This window comes from Eretmochelys imbricata, chromosome 2, assembly GCF_965152235.1.
Source record: "Eretmochelys imbricata isolate rEreImb1 chromosome 2, rEreImb1.hap1, whole genome shotgun sequence".
NCBI lineage: Eukaryota > Metazoa > Chordata > Testudines > Cheloniidae > Eretmochelys > Eretmochelys imbricata.
This window is the reverse complement of record NC_135573.1, coordinates 222,350,731-222,368,018: the sequence shown is the minus strand read 5'-3', so window position 1 is coordinate 222,368,018 and position 17,288 is coordinate 222,350,731. Positions and strand designations below refer to the sequence as shown.

General features: G+C 41.4%; 1 protein-coding gene across 1 annotated transcript in view; it reads left to right on the top strand.

The window, feature by feature from the left end:
• The window catches only part of LOC144260695 (putative acyl-CoA dehydrogenase 6), a 132,089-nt gene that overhangs the window by 79,457 nt on the left and 35,344 nt on the right, over nucleotides 1-17,288 (top strand). The window contains exon 3 of the mRNA XM_077809402.1: nucleotides 15,514-15,643. Within this exon, the coding sequence (XP_077665528.1) occupies nucleotides 15,514-15,643 (130 nt within the window). The remainder of the gene's footprint in view (nucleotides 1-15,513; nucleotides 15,644-17,288) is intronic.

Genomic DNA, 17,288 nt, shown 5'->3' with positions numbered 1-17,288 from the left:
AGGTGTACATCCTGCCCTGTTTACTTTCTCTCTCAAAAGGAAAGTCGTGGTCAATTTCAGATGATTCATTTACTAATTTGTAAAGGTCCAGTGTCTGATATGGGTTTGCCAGGTCTTGGTCCTTTTCAAATGGAATAGATGCATTGAAGAATTTATGTTACAATACCAGGAAATTGTTTAAAAATGTAGAGTGTACACAAACATTTTGTTTTTTCTGGCCAGTGTCCCCCACTCACTCCTGTGCGTGTGTGTGTGTGTGTGTGCTGGAGAGGTAGTGGGTAACATAGTAGCTTTGAAGTATCTTTTTCACAGGGCAAGGGAGGGAAAATTCTGATTTTCAATTATCCTTTTCTCCAAGATGTGTTATGAACTAGGTTATTCAGCCATGATGGTATTAACTGAGGAATTTAGTGCTCATGAGAGATTTCCTTAAATGTCTTCCCAATAAATAACTGATTCCTGGGGAGAAGGAGATGTTTTTGTTTGTAAATCTTTTCACTCATTTTTCTTGTTGAGTTTAAACATTTTACATCATAGCTCCCAATCTATTGCATAAGAATCACCTAGATAGATCGGTCCATCAGCTGTCACAGAGAGAGCACCGATCAAAACACGTCATGTGTGTTGTTCTAGCCAGTCCTTCAGCCACCCACTGGCCAGGCTGTCAGTGGCACTGGACACCTGATCGACATAATGCACCACAGCCCCAAACCCCTGAGCCCAAGTGATCCCCCAGACTTAGCCTCCCAAGTACCTGGAATTACAGATGCATGCCACCGCGCCTGTATAAGAATCAACAATATAAATATATTTGCAAATTAAGTTTCTTTTCAGAAATGCAGTATGGCACTAAAGTTAGGTATTAAAGCTGCTGAGATTCAAACACATACATGATTGTAGCATTTTTTTTTTTTTTTAAGTTTTAGACAGTGTTATTTTAAGAACATTAATTTATATAGAAGTTGTTGCAAGGCTGCCAGATAAAAGAAAATCTTCATAAATATGAAGAATCAGATTCTGACACACTTACTCTATGATGTCACTGAGATGACTCATGAAGTGAGGTACTATTCCAGATGAGGAACAATGTCAGAATCTGGCCCTAAATATTTGCAGATTTGGTAACATTGTTATTGTCTTCTAACATATTTTCATGCAGTAGTTCTGTTATTGTTTTCAAAAGTTATAAAGGGGCAGGGGCAAGGGGAGAGGAGGGAATCATAGAATCATAGAATATCAGGGTTGGAAGGGACCCCTGAAGGTCATCTAGTCCAACCCCCTGCTCGAAGCAGGACCAATTCCCAGTTAAATCATCCCAGCCAGGGCTTTGTCAAGCCTGACCTTAAAAACTTCCAAGGAAGGAGATTCCACCACCTCCCTAGGCAACGCATTCCAGTGTTTCACCACCCTCTTAGTGAAAAAGTTTTTCCTAATATCCAATCTAAACCTCCCCCACTGCAACTTGAAGCCATTACTCCTCGTTCTGTCATCTGCTACCATTGAGAACAGTCTAGAGCCATCCTCTTTGGAACCCCCTTTCAGGTAGTTGAAAGCAGCTATCAAATCCCCCCTCATTCTTCTCTTCTGCAGGCTAAACAATCCCAGCTCCCTCAGCCTCTCCTCATAAGTCATGTGTTCTAGACCCCTAATCATTTTTGTTGCCCTTCGCTGGACTCTCTCCAATTTATCCACATCCTTCTTGTAGTGTGGGGCCCAAAACTGGACACAGTACTCCAGATGAGGCCTCACCAATGTCGAATAGAGGGGGACGATCACGTCCCTCGATCTGCTCGCTATGCCCCTACGTATACATCCCAAAATGCCATTGGCCTTCTTGGCAACAAGGGCACACTGCTGACTCATATCCAGCTTCTCGTCCACTGTCACCCCTAGGTCCTTTTCCGCAGAACTGCTGCCTAGCCATTCGGTCCCTAGTCTGTAGCGGTGCATTGGATTCTTCCGTCCTAAGTGCAGGACCCTGCACTTATCCTTATTGAACCTCATCAGATTTCTTTTGGCCCAATCCTCCAATTTGTCTAGGTCCTTCTGTATCCTATCGCTCCCCTCCAGCGTATCTACCACTCCTCCCAGTTTAGTATCGTCCGCAAATTTGCTGAGAGTGCAATCCACACCATCCTCCAGATCATTTATGAAGATATTGAACAAAACCGGCCCCAGGACCGACCCCTGGGGCACTCCACTTGACACCGGCTGCCAACTAGACATGGAGCCATTGATCACTACCCGTTGAGCCCGACAATCTAGCCAGCTTTCTACCCACCCTATAGTGCATTCATCCAGCCCATACTTCCTTAACTTGCTGACAAGAATACTGTGGGAGACCGTGTCAAAAGCTTTGCTAAAGTCAAGAAACAATACATCCACTGCTTTCCCTTCATCCACAGAACCAGTAATCTCATGATAAAAGGCGATTAGATTAGTCAGGCATGACCTTCCCTTGGCGAATCCATGCTGGCTGTTCCTGATCACTTTCCTTTCATGCAAGTACTTCAAGATTGATTCTTTGAGGACCTGCTCCATGATTTTTCCAGGGACTGAGGTGAGGCTGACTGGCCTGTAGTTCCCAGGATCCTCCTTCTTCCCTTTTTTAAAGATTGGCACTACATTAGCCTTTTTCCAGTCATCCGGGACTTCCCCGGTTCGCCACGAGTTTTCAAAGATAATGGCCAATGGCTCTGCAATCACAGCCGCCAATTCCTTCAGCACTCTCGGATGCAACTCGTCCGGCCCCATGGACTTGTGCACGTCCAGCTTTTCTAAATAGTCCCTAACCACCTCTATCTCCACAGAGGGCTGGCCATCTCTTCCCCATTTTGTGATGCCCAGCGTAGCAGTCTGGGAGCTGTCCTTGAGGGAGGTGTAGAGGACTCCAAAAGGCATTTATTTTAAAACTCCTCTCAGTTCTTACAGATCCCTTTGACATCTTATTTCCTTAAGGCACACTGTTTTAGCCTAATTTATTCAATATAAATTATTGGTCTCAACCTGCTGGTATGGTGATTATGTATTCTTCAGCGTGGTGTGTGTTCAGTGATAAATTGTATTATAATTGTGCCTGCCAGGGCTGCTGCAGTTAAATGGCTGCTGGCATTCCCATTACGAAATCCTGAGAGTTCAATGGTTTGTACCTTGGTTTGTTTACACACTTTGTTATTGATGTAGATAGTGATGGAATGGGAAGAAAACTATACCCAAAGAACTCATCATTGACCCACTTTCAAAGTGTTTCTTAAGATAATCAAATGCTTGTAGAAATATACAGCCTTTTGGGTGGAAACTCCTTTTGAAGAAAATAATTCACACGCATGGTGAGGGAAGTCTATTGCTGGCTTTTTTTTTTTTTTTAAATTAAATGTTATAACCCCTCCACCCTTAATTTGTATCCAGGAACCTGTATCCTAAATACCACCCCTCAAACAAAAGAAAACCAGCAATGGTGTATAAAAGAAAATCATTAAATTGAACACAGTAAAGGCAGGATCCTAAAGTACTTTAAAAAAAAAAAAAAAATGATAAGCAGCGAAAAGGTTAAGAAGCAAAAATTCCAAGTATCAATTACATTGAAAATTATGATAATGTATAACAATAGCTTCTAAAGACTCCACCTGAGTTTAGGGTCATGCTGTGCTAGGTGCTGCACAAACACATAGGGCTTGTATACATGGGGGTTTAATCCGTAGTTTTTTTGCTGTGTCAGGTAATGTGCGGTACACAAACTGTGCATGGGATGGTATGCAATGGGCATCACTGTGTACACATGGCAGGGGTTTGCTGAGAACTGATGGCATGGTGTTCTCAGAGGGTATCCCTTGCTCCGCTGCTGAGCAGTGTATATTCTGGGAATTTTTTTCTTGCTGTGCATTGTGGGATGCACAGCAGACGCCAGACCAGGATGTCAACGAAGCCATCACCACCCACTTACCTGGCCACCTGAACAATGGATTTCACTTCTTTGTCAATCATTTACACATTCTTTCCATAGGTTTGCCAACATGCATTGACTTTCAGGCTTGATTGCATCCACTGCCTGTTTAATATAAGTGACGCAATCAGCAATGAAAAACTTCCAACACTCCATCGTGTTAAGATTGGGATCAGCATCCATAGCGCTACATATCCGTGAGAACGAAAGCCTCATGTATGTGGCCTTGAAACAACGAATCACACCCTGGTTGAGAGGTTGGATGTGCTATGTGAAGGAGAAAGACTACTTCAACGTCATTATGCGCAAACTGGAGTGCCGCAGGGTGGCCAGGAGCATTGTCTATGAGCAGCAACACTTTAAATTCAAGTCCTTTCTCTTCGAGGTATTGCTTGACCTCCAGAATGAAATGCTTGTGGAACTAATCCAGAAATAATGCTGCCGTCACCCAAGTCTTTATTTGATTGCCAGAACACAGGCAGGAGATTTTTGTTCTTGCCTTTTAGGGCATGGGGATTCGCAGCCCTGTAGAGCAAGCTCGGCTTTATTAAATGCCCAGCCGCATTGCTACAAAACACAGTCAGACGGTCGTTAGCCGCTCTGAAGCCAGGGGCTTGTCTTTCTGATTTTGAAATATAAGTACAGTTGGGCATTTTTTTCCAGTAGAGCCCAGTCTCATCAGCATTAAAAACTTGTTCTGGAAGATAGCCCTTTTCTTTTACGATTTTCTTTAATTGTTCGGGATAGGCTTTTGCTGCCTCTTCATTGGCAGATGCAGCTTCACCAGTAGTCTGCACATTTTTGAGGTTGAAGCAGTTCCTAAAACTGTTAAGCCAACCTTGGCTGGCTTTGAATTCTCTCTAATCAGAAGGCTATCCCTCTTTGGCGGGAGGTTTGAACAGCGCATAGAGGCTAAGAGCCTTTTCTCGCAACGTGTTGCCATCGATAGGCACATGTTTACGGTTCATGTCTTCCAGCCATAAGTTTAATGCCTTTTCAGTCTTCGCTAAAGTCTTATCACACACCTGGCTCATCACCTTAGCAGTTATTGGAGCACCTGATGCCACAGCTTGATGAATTTCTCTCTCTCTAATCTAGATGGCACGGGTGCTAGATTCGTTGCAGCCATATTTATGCCCACATTGGCGACTGACATATCGTCTCTCAATAAGTCCAACACAGCCAGTTTTTCCTCCAGCGTTGGAACAGATTGCTGTTTCTTCAGTGAGCACTAGATGAAGTAGTTGGCTTCCATTTAGGGGCCATGTTGTATGAAAAAATACATATCTTTAAACACTAGAATCACACTCAGTGTGGTGAGATGCTCACACTATGAGAGGCACGCAGGAACTGAGACTGACATCTCCCATCTCATGCTCACTCCAGGGCATATTCTCATTGAGTGGAATGGTGGGCGGAATCGCCCGCACTATTTACAGGTATCTTATTTTTCCTTTTTTTTGCCGAGCGCGTATAGTTGAATTCGCGTAAGTTAAATGCGCATATGATGCGACTCACCTGTATTATCCAGAGGCCACATAACATGGCTGCTGTTGGTTTGCAGTACTGCGTGGCCTGCTGCCCTCATAGTAACATGCATTGCAAAGGGGCATTTTTTATTGCCTCAAGGAGTAGCCTCTGCATCTCCCCGTCTTTTCCATGCTGGTTTTGATCCTGGCAGGTGCCACACCATCCTCTACCACTGCAGTAATCTCTCTGGAAAACTTCTAGTCGGATTCCCTCTCAGTCCTCAGATATTGCCTCCAACTCTCCCTGTTTTTCAGGCGGTTTCTGGACTCTAATGATGTCCATGAACATTTCATCACAAGTTTTCTGTTTCTCCCACTTACCAAGAGGATGAACTAAATTGGGAGAAAGATTTATACCTCCGCTTCCCTTCAGGCTTGTATTGCAAAACAGCAGTTGCTGCTCTCCGAATATGACTTTGTTAATTGGGTGGCTGTATCTAAGTTCACGGACAAGTTGCCAGAAGTCTCTAGGGAAGAGTTCAAAGCATTCATTTTGGAGGGCCTAAACTTTGTTGCAGGCAGCCCTGGACATGGTGGAGGCCTCAGCCAAGATTATGTCATTAACTGTAGATAGGAGGAGGGCCGCGTGGTTAGGGAACTCTGGCATTGAGCCCGACATGCAACAGAATTTACCATTTTATGGCCAGTCCTCCCTTCCTGTGCAGCAATGGTATTAATTCGGAAAGAGTCACAGATCCCAAAGGAGGAGGTTCTCTGATTCTTGGTTTAGCTAACAGCATTTCTAAAGGATATTCCTATATTGGACATTTGAAGGGTTGCCACTTGGTCCTCTGTGCATACTTTTGGAAACCACTATGCTATTACATCTGCATCCAGATCAGATGCAAACTTTGGGAAGGCAATTCTGCAGCCCTTCTTTAAATAGACTCCAAGCCCCACCTTCTGTGAATACTGCTTGCGAACCACCCACATAGACTACATGGCTCCATCTACTCAAAGAAAAAATGGTTTCCTGTGACTGTTCTTTTAGATGTGATGTAGACATGTATTCCATGACCCATCCTCCCTCTCCTCTGCATCGGCATCTGCACTTCTGACATTTGGTGAGAAGGAACTGAGGGGGTCAGAGCATCGCCACCCTAATACCACCATGGGAGGGACTATGGCCTCAGGGCGTGAGCACAGCCCCTACGGATATTACTAGGCAAAATTCTCTAGCTTTGATGCATGGGGAGTGCACACCCACCATAGAATACATGTTTGCATCACATCTCAAAGAACAACAGTTTCGGGCAGGCAATTGTTTTTTTATTATTTTTAATTTAAATGACTTTTATATTACATGTACAAAATTTAAAAACAAAAAAGTTAAAATGGGAAGGAAACATTTTGATTTTATTGGAACAAAACATTTGTTTGACCCCAAACAGAATATTTTTGAATTTTAGTTTTATGGGAAGTGTTAATATTTGTTTTGTTTTTTGATGTTGGAGCAGGTAAAAATTCGGAATCCACAGAATTGCCAAGGAAACAGAAAATCCAGTTTCCACCCAGTCCTACTAACAAGAATCTCCATTGCTCAGTAATTCTGACATGCTGTTTCATTACTTGACTTTCAATAACTGAAAACAGAGCAAACAGCTAAGCATAAAAAGTATAGCAGACTTTCACTGTATCTTTATTCCACCTATCTGTATCCATCTGTGACGGGGGACACTCGCCTCTTCTGCTTCCAGCACATCCTGTCAGCTGTTAACCTAATCAGGTGGGTCTTCAGTGGCTCAGCCCTCCAGCCAAGTCACACATAATCAATATGTAAACAAACAAGCCAGCCCCTTTCAGGATAAAAGGTCCACCAGGGCATATCACTGTGCCCTTGCTGGGCTCACTTCTCAGCCCCTTCTGGGCTGACTTTAAGTCCGTGCCGGCGCTGCTATGGAGCAGTGCCCCAGGGCTTTCTCCCTGGACACTCTTTGTCTTATCAATTCTTATTGTGCCAGCTCGCCAGCCAGGTTACTCCTTCAAGTTTGGTCTTCTTCCTGGGGTAACAAAAATCCAACAAATGGTTGGCAGGGTCTCCAGCCCCATCCTAGAGTCCTTTAAATTTCAGCCCTGTGCTTGGGTTTCTACACGAAGCTTATCCCCTTCTCGGGGCTTTGGCCACCGCCGGTGGCTGGTGTGGTACCCGGGCCCGCCCACTACTTCGGGACCCCTACACAGGGATCCTACAAATAGCAGCCACATGCTGCCTCCTTTAATAGTTGCTGCTGCTATTCCCTAGGCCTTTCTCTATGTAGCCTTTTCTCTTCAGCCTTACCTCAGGGTTCTCTATTTGTTCCCTTCTTGAGCAGGGTCTCTCCCAGGCCTCTTTACCTGTGGAGTTCTGCAGCCTTCCAGTCAAACTTTCTCCTTCTGGTCCCAGCCAGCAACTGATCTGCTCATGTCCTGCAGCTCCTTTTAACTGAGCCTGCTGGATTCTGATTGGCTGCTTCCCTGCAGCTTCTCTAGGCCTGGAGGACCCACCTTCACTGCTCCTTTTCTGGGGTGGAGTGTGGTAGGACCATGAGGCCTCCAGCAGGGGGCCTCAAATGGGCTGATACACCCCATGATACCATCTGTCTGTATTTTGAAACTTCTATAAATATGCCATTAGCATCAGAAGTTATGATCACAATACTATGAAGACGCTTAAATTGTTTTGGGAACAACTGTTTGGGGGGTTGTAATCTTTGTTCCTTATATGAATTGACAGTTTATTACTTCCACTTCAGCAAGTGCTGTCATTTTTGAGGAATCTGGCTGTCTGGTGACTGTGAATGAGATGATTACCAAAACCAGTGGCGGAATCTATAGCTGGTGCATTAGTTTACAGATGTCTCTATTGATTTGACTTTTGCCCCAGTCACTGTAATAGTAAGAATGATGTGCTCAGCAAGCTTGTGACTAAGATTTTCTTTAAGTGGCGTGGTCACCTTATGTTGCACATAAGGTTGCACATAAGGTTGCAGATACTGGGCCAGGGTCTTGGGAGGCCATCTGTAGGAGCATTCTGTAGTGGTTCAGAGTTGGAGTGTTGTGACTTGACACTGCACCTTACTTAGCGCAGTGACATAATGGCACTATGGGGCCAAAGTGCTCTGCCAGGGATACCTTGGGAGGCAAGATATCTCTATGATCCTCGTTAATGGTAAACCTCCTGCACTGGAGTTTACTCTAGAAAATCTAACCTTGTTGTAGTGATAGCTTGAGTTAATTGGAAACAATTCCCCTTTCTGTGTCAAACAACTCTGGATCTCCAATAGGTAATTCACCATCATGGAGTGGACTAAAAGAGCTTTTGAGAAGGACTGGTAGATATAGTTTCATGTGCTGAGCAGTGAAATCTCTTACCAAAACTTTGAACAGTGGTTTCCAACGATCCCCTGTAAGTACATGGGAGCCAGAATGGAGGCTGGAGCTTTTGGGATGTTGATTATCTATCCTGCTGCTCTCATGCAAAATTGTCTTCTAGTAAAGATTAAACAAAGTATCTTCTATATAATAAGATTCCAGGATAGTCATCTGTTTGTATATCACTCTGAAGCCTAAAGTGTCTGTTGAGTCAGTGTGAAGAGAAGGAAACAGCTACAAGCATGGTTGTGAGCTCTTTTTGTTCAGAATACCACCAGGTTCAATCATCACTGGGTTTTGTGGTCTGTTGCTTTCCAATTTTTAAGTTCTCAGCCACTTTGCCTTTACAAATTATACCCCTGGGACAACAAGGTTTTTATCTATGCCATGCCAAGAGTCCTAAACCATTGTGAAATCAGAGGTAGTTTACATGCATCAGTTTCATTGGTTGTATGAGGGAGACTACATGGATGGTGAAGTACTTACCCCAATGACCACACCCGTATGACAGCACGGGCTTTCAGCTGCTAGTAACCATAATTTGTATGCACACACACGTGTGTGTGTGGGGAGGGGGGGGTCAGGGAAATGGGTTAGTGTGTCACGAGTACTGCAATATTGATATGCTCGGAAGGATTAGATTTTTATCAGTAAATATCGGTAAACCTAGATTTCACCGTACACCCACCCCCCCACGAAAAAATATTTTCATCAATAATAATAAAAATTTACCAATAGGCAAAGTAAGAAAAATGCTGCTTGAGAAGTTAATAGCATTTGATTTAAAGACATTTATTTTATAAATGTTGATATGTGGTGTTGATAATTTGTTTTTTAATGGTTATAAAGTTTTAGCTTTTTGAATCTCAATGTCTACTGTCATTAAATAATTATTGTCTGAACCTCTGTTGTCTAATTCTTCCTAATTTCCCACAACCATGAAAATCTAAATCAATAAAAATAAAATACTTCAGAAATAAACATTGGTATTACCTGCCAAAATTATAAAAAATAAAAACCAGATTGTGCCAAGACCCCATATTAATATGCTACAGCGTATGAATATGGGGGCTTGGCACAATCTGATTTCTTTGTATGTCCAACACATTTAGAATTCTGTGTGTGTTTAATCTTTTGGAAATAATTAAAATGTAGCAGAGTAGCTGAGCTGGCTGTGTTCTTTTCTACCAGGGGAGGTAGAGTTCATGTCTTCTGTGAGGTCTGGAAGGCACTAACTTTGTGACTAAAGACACATTCAGCCTTTAGGGAAGGGAAGGGGCGTTGCTTTGGTGCTGACTGGATGGTTGACTCAGAATGATGTCAACAGGATTGGGTGTCTTACCTCCCTGGTCAAAGGCTGTTGCTGCAATAAGTGCCTGTTTGTCAGAAGAGTGGTAACCTCTTGGTTGGAGGGCAGCAATCTCCCCTGCTAACTAAATTTGTCCCCAACAGAGAATTCAGTGGAAAAATGGTAACTGAAGTCTGAACAATTATGTGAAAACAAATCACAACAATGTGTTTTATGCTCATCATGAGATACTGCAGTAATTACTGATTGACAGACTTTTAGTCTGGAGATTTGCATTGAAAAGCACATGAAAGCTAGGATGTGGATTTGACGTTTCTGTTAGCCTGCAGAATTGGGTTGGAAGCCTCATTAGAACTGGCTTTGCATTACAATGAGAGCTGAGGCTGCTCACCACTGCAGGAGGGACTTGGCACTGTGCAGTATCAGGCTCATAAACTTCTTGATTTCCTTTTCCCTCTTTTTTCTCTCCCTGTCATAGAGTTTAATTGGATTTTAATTTTGTTTTATTATTCTTAATAACTGAGATCACATTCTCTGTTACTGAAACCTCCAGGACATTAAATCTAAGCTTCTGTATCATTTATGGCTAATAAAAAAAACAACCAAAGAAATCCAACCAACCCCCAACAACAACAAAAGCTCAAGTTATTGAAAAGCAGAAAGAGGATGAGGACTCTGCATTCAGGAGGTTTTCATTAACATGCATACTGTAGGGATTAGTTGAAAGTATATTGATGGGTGTGGACCAAGTTTCAGTTTTCTCTCATGTGGAGTTGATACAGCTGGTGGTTCATAAGACCATTTGCAATATTGGGGCTTTGAAAGTTTGCTGAATCTCCTCCCAGGCTGTTTCTCTTTTTGTCGTGCACATATTACATTATTTGTAGTGTGGAACTTTTCATTCCCCACAGTGTGGGTTACGGGACAGAACTCTGCAAAGTATTTTATCATCAGGGAACTCTGAAGTTCTGTTGAGCTCGAGGATTTATATAGTTGTGATTGCTCACATATGTGTGGCATTTGGTCACATCATGTTGTGTATGTTTAAAAATATAAAAATCCTAATAAAAATGTAAGGGAGGTTACTGGGAATGGGAGGACGATTAAAGTAGTGGTTTGCAAGTTATGTCTTTAAACATGTGACTCTAGCTTGTTTGACCTGATGTCTTTTGAACTCATTATGGGAATGTCAGACACATGGCCTGTGGGCCTGATCAGCCTGCTTGATGCATTTATCTGTTCCAAGAGAGATTCTGCAGAGTGGAAGCTTTAATTTTTTTTTAAAGAACATTTTCTACTCCTTGCAATTGGGAAGAAGACCTTCATAATACTTCCCAGTACAGCACTGTCTTAACCTGAAACAATTCTGAGAGATTTAAGTTACTACATTAATCTCAGTAAATTAACTCTTAAGCCTAACAATATCATAACATCCAAATTTCTAATGATTTAGGCATACCTAATTTGCAGTTACCCCAGATGTGTATGTACCCCATTGCACATAAACAATGGTCAAACAAAGTGAAGAAATAGCAGAGGCTCTAAAAGTGCACTGCATTAATTTTCCCCCTCTAAGTCATGTTGAAACTTTATTAATAAAGTTTAGTTACCACATAAACAAAGTGCTCTTGGTCTTTGTGAAATCACCCATTATCAAGAGGAGATCCATTGTGAATTGAGAGTTATATATGGCTCTGGTTTTGTAGCCCCAGCCCACAGATCATTATTAAAAGTATAATTTGTTCCACTCTGTAGTAGAGAGCTTTACATCTGTTTTTCTTTAACATTGTTGTGGACTGATTCAGATGTATTAGGTGAGCAACATACTTGTGTATCCAAATACAGCTGATTTGGACTCTAATAGGGTGTTTCCACTCTGTGTGGTGAGGCATCTTTTGCTATTTCCAGGAAGAAATAAATGACCAACATTGACAAATTAAGCGAAGATGGGGTATTAACTATGTTGTTTAACTTTGATCATCCCAGAATGTAATGGCTGGATTCCTGGGATCTTGAATATGTCAAGAAGAAAAGGCAGTTGAATACTCTTAAACTGTCTGAGTTTTTTATGTTAAAGAAACAGGAAGAGAATTATGGTGAGATTTATGCACTAGCTTAGAAATGAACACTAACAGCTATGTAACTACAAGGCCTTTTGTAATCCTAGAATTGTTATTCTTAACTATCTTTATGACAGGTGACTAAGGCTTAAACATTTCAGCTTTGTGTCTGTTGATTTAAAATTATATGTTCTGGTGAAAACTGCCAGTTAATTTGGTTATCTTGGCACCAGTATAGTATTCTCTCAGATCCAAGTTCAGGGGGGAATCATCTAATTTTTCTTTTGGTTTTCTAGAATCATGAGAAATGAGTTTACATGTTTTCATACTGAGTTACAAGGGGTACCAAATATCAGGGGTGATTCCACATAATCTCATGTTTTATGACAGCTGGTAAATGTGAGAGATTTCAAAGCTCTATAAACATATGACAGGTTTCAGAGTAACAGCCGTGTTAGTCTGTATTCGCAAAAAGAAAAGGAGTACTTGTGGCACCTTAGAGACTAACCAGTTTATTTGAGCATGAGCTTTCGTGAGCTACAGCTCACTTCATCAGATACATACCGTGGAAACTGCAGCAGACTTTATATATACACAGAGAATATGAAACAATGCCTCCTCCCACCCCACTGTCCTGCTGGTAATAGCTTATCTAAAGTAATCGTCAGGTTAGGCCATTTCCAGCACAAATCCAGGTTTTCTCACCCTCCACCCCCCCACACAAATTCACTCTCCTGCTGGTGATAGCCCATCCAAAGTGACAACTCTTTACACAATGTGCATGCAAAGAGTTGTCACTTTGGATGGGCTATCACCAGCAGGAGAGTGAATTTGTGTGGGGGGGTGGAGGGTGAGAAAACCTGGATTTGTGCTGGAAATGGCCTAACCTGACGATTACTTTAGATAAGTTATTACCAGCAGGACAGTGGGGTGGGAGGAGGCATTGTTTCATATTCTCTGTGTATATATAAAGTCTGCTGCAGTTTCCACGGTATGTATCTGATGAAGTGAGCTGTAGCTCACGAAAGCTCATGCTCAAATAAACTGGTTAGTCTCTAAGGTGCCACAAGTACTCCTTTTCTTTTTATAAACATATGAGACCAATTATATGACGTGTAAAGATAGTTACTCATGCATCTTAGTTGGGTGTTTTCACCATCCCACCTAAAAGGCTATTCCACAATAGCCATAATAAGACAAAACTCCACTGTCTCTATTCCATTCATGATTTTTAGTATCTAGCAAAATTATGAATTTAAGATCCCAGATACAGAGTGATTGCTTTGTGAAAAGTGTTCGCGCACAAAGCGATCACTCTATATCTGACGTCTCAGTCCTCATCCTCAAAGAAAACCTTCACAACACTTTCAAAAGATGAGCCTAGGAGCTTAAATTCATAATTTTGCTAGACACTAAAAATCATTGACTGAATAGAGATTTATTTTTTATTACAATAATCTACTAACAACCCTCTCTCCCTCTCCCACCAGCTGCTTCCACCCCTTCCTTTCCTCCCTATGACTGGAGGAGTGTTAACAGGTCACTTTCACCTTGAATGGTCTCTTGAAATGTGTTAACTACTTATGCTAAACAATCTGTTCCATCTGGATGAGTTTCCCAGACCTGAAGAAGAGCTCTGTGTAAGTTTGAAAGCTTGTCTCTCTCACCAACACAAGTTGGTCCAATAAAAGATATTGCCTCACCCACCTTGTCTCTGTAATATCCTGGGACCTACATGGCTACAACAACATTGCATGACTGGCATCTGCCTGTCACCTGTGATTCTTTCTCTCGTTATTTCCCCAGGGGGAGCGTGGTGATAGTCTACACTACTCATTGCTCTGGGAAAGTGATGTATTGACTAGCCTACTTTCTCAATCTGAAATGTTATTATTGACTTGTAAAAAAAATAAATCTCAATCGTGGAAGTCTGTCAAAAGAATTTTTGGGTAGCCAATTAACGTATTGCTAGCCATGAAATCCGTTTTGTCTTTAACTTTTGCCAGCTGGTCTCTTCATTGCTAGGGCTATTGTAACATTAACAGTGATGAATAATATATTCCTTTGTAGACATCCCCATGTGATTGTCATTTCCCTGCACTGCTTAAACTGTCTGTGGGAGGTTTTTTGATTTTTTAATTAAAAACAAAGTATGGGCTTTTTCAGGGGGTGTGCTGAACTAAGTTTTGAAATACAATAATTTCACTATACTGAAAATCCTGTGCAGTCAGGCTATATTATGCAAGTGCACCATGCAAAACTAAAGCTCAAACTTTGCCTTTTGAATGTGCGGCTTCTTCTCCTTCCGCAAAAAGAGGATGCACAAAGGCACTGCCTGGGGGTTTAGGAAACAGATAATAGTGTACAGAGTGATAGGTCTATATGGGCTGTGTTGTTTTTAATTTGGCTACTGGTGTTATAATGCAAACTTCATGGAAATTTGGTTTAAGGGTAAGCTGAGATAGCAAATGCGTGATGTCAACAAGCATAGCTGCTCCTGAGAACAGAACAAACAGAACACAGGTGGCTGAGCCACAGCATATTTTTCCATCCCCGTTTGTTTTAAATTTCCTCTGTTGAGTGAGTTTCCAATGAGTTAATTAAAGTAGTAACATGCCACCTAATCAAGCTATTCAGTCAAATCATAATAATAATATAATAATTAATCTTGCGTATAAATTACAAGTACAGGAATCATCTCCTCCGCCCCATGGAAACTCAGCTCCTTCTTGGGTGCAATACACAGCTGTGTATTAGTATGAGGCAACACTGTATAACTTGGGGAAGAGACGAAGAATAATATCCTCTTTAATTGAAACTGTAGTATGAAATGTAAGGAGGTACAAAGACCCATACTGGAATTTGTCCAAGACACCACAGTCATTGTCTCTGTTCTAGTGAAAAGTGCTTTGATGACCATAAATAGTGAGGACATATATGCATATACAGCAGCACACTTCTACCTGACATTGTTCTTGGGTATAGGCTCAGTGCTAACTCAGAGGGAATAACATCACTACTAAATCACCATTTTCTACAGTCCCTCAGTTTTCCACCCAGCTATTGTCATGGCCTGATTCTATTTAGCTTTTGAGATCTTACTATGTCCTGAATGTGGAATATGTATGGAATGATATGGGAGTTGTAATTTTAAACTCATTTTTAAATAGCTGTAGCAGCACTATGCTAGAATAAAAGTTGATCATTGTTAAATATTTGGAAACTATATAATAGCCCCAGCTTGTAGATTATTGTAATTAAATAGGTTTTCTTTTCTCTTAACAAAGAATGTTAATATGATTGCTGTTTTCTCCTTATCAGAATATGGTGGCATGGGCTTGGACTTCTCCTATAGCATTGCAGTGGCAGAGGAACTGGGAAATATCCACTGTGGGGGAGTTCCTATGGCTATTGGAGTGCAAACTGACATGGCTACACCAGCTCTAACAAGGTAACTTTCAAAAGAAATCCTCAGTTCCCACTCTTCTCTTCAACTTCAAATTTGTTAGGAAATAATATAATGTATTTAGCACTAAAAAACATTGCTGACCAAATTTACCATTTTTTATTTTTCCCCAAAACCAAGGTAAGCTCCTCTTTAACCTCACCTTTAAATAATTTAGTATAACAGGAGAATATGATTTTACACTGGAAGATAAGTTTTTAAAACCAAGTGATGTGTTCTACTTAATCTAGAACACTAAACACAGAGCTTTGACTCCTCTGAAGCATTCTAACAAGCTGGTCTGGAAGACTAATAAGCCAAGAATCAAATAATTGATTCAAGCAGACACAGATTTGTTTCTCCTGGTGCTGGCATTATTCAAACAGAAATTAGCTAATTTAGGTATGTTTCTTAGACAAAAATAAATATGCCACCTTTTACTGCAGTACATTGGTTACTGAAAGCAAGACTAGACATAAGTTAAACACAGAACCTCAACATGTTAATTTTTCCAGACAAATCAATATGCACCAGTAGAAGGATTCAATAGCTGGTGTGAGAAGATGAATGGTAGTAATGCAGTCTTGAGCAACAACAAATGAGAATCAGTTATTTGACTGTCAGAGACTAATTTCACACAGTCTATGAAGATAAATCTCAACAGGTTTTTAGCATCTGTCTTAAAGCAAATTTGGATATCATGGTCTGAGAAGTGGAAACCCACTTTATATCCTCAGATGACACTGTTGAAAAAGGAAAAGTTGTGGGTGGAAAGATAGAGGAGGTTGGAAGAGTTTAAAAATAAGAAATAATAACACATTGAACCAAATTTAGGAGTGATGTTAATGGTGACCTTCTGCATTGAGTATGACTGGTTCAGAAAACAGATGTAACTTGCTCCAATTTTAGCATTCGTTAGTTGCACACGAATGATGGAATGAGGGGGGTGGTGTGGGTGCAGAAAAAAAAAACTCAGAGGAAGGTGGGTATAAGCTTTAGAGTCCCCTCGCCACACCCACAACCTCCCCTTAATAAATCCAGGCTGTAAACTGCCCATAGTTTTCCAATCCTTTCTGAACCAAATTCATCCCAATGCAGTGACACCAAGGATGAATTTGACAGTAATTACTAGAATCAGTCCTCTTTTTCATTTTGCAACTCAGCACTGTGTTTGCTTTTCTCAATCCTTCCAGTACTTCCTCCATTTTTTTCTGAAATAATTGTCAGGTGACAATAAGTTTAACTAATTCCTTTAATGTCCTAACATGTGTGTCACATTGACTGACTGATCTGTGTATGTTCGTAATTTACCAGGCATTTGCTTACCTGCTGCTTAATAATACTTATTTTTAAAGGGCCTTCATTGCTTTGGAATTGTTTCTCTTTCTTTATATTCAACTGGTGTCACATCTATATCATTCCATCTGAATCCAGTTTATTGGATTTCTACATTCAGCACCAGATTAAAGCATAAACTAACTAAACTACAGCTTAGGGCAGGAGAGGGCAAACTACGGCCTGCAGGCCACATCTGGCCTGTCAGGGCTTTCAATACTGCCTATGGGATTGCCAGTCCCATGGCACAGTGGGGCTAAGGCAGGATTCCTGCCTGCCTTGGCCCCGTACTGCTCCCGGAAGCAGCTGGCACCAC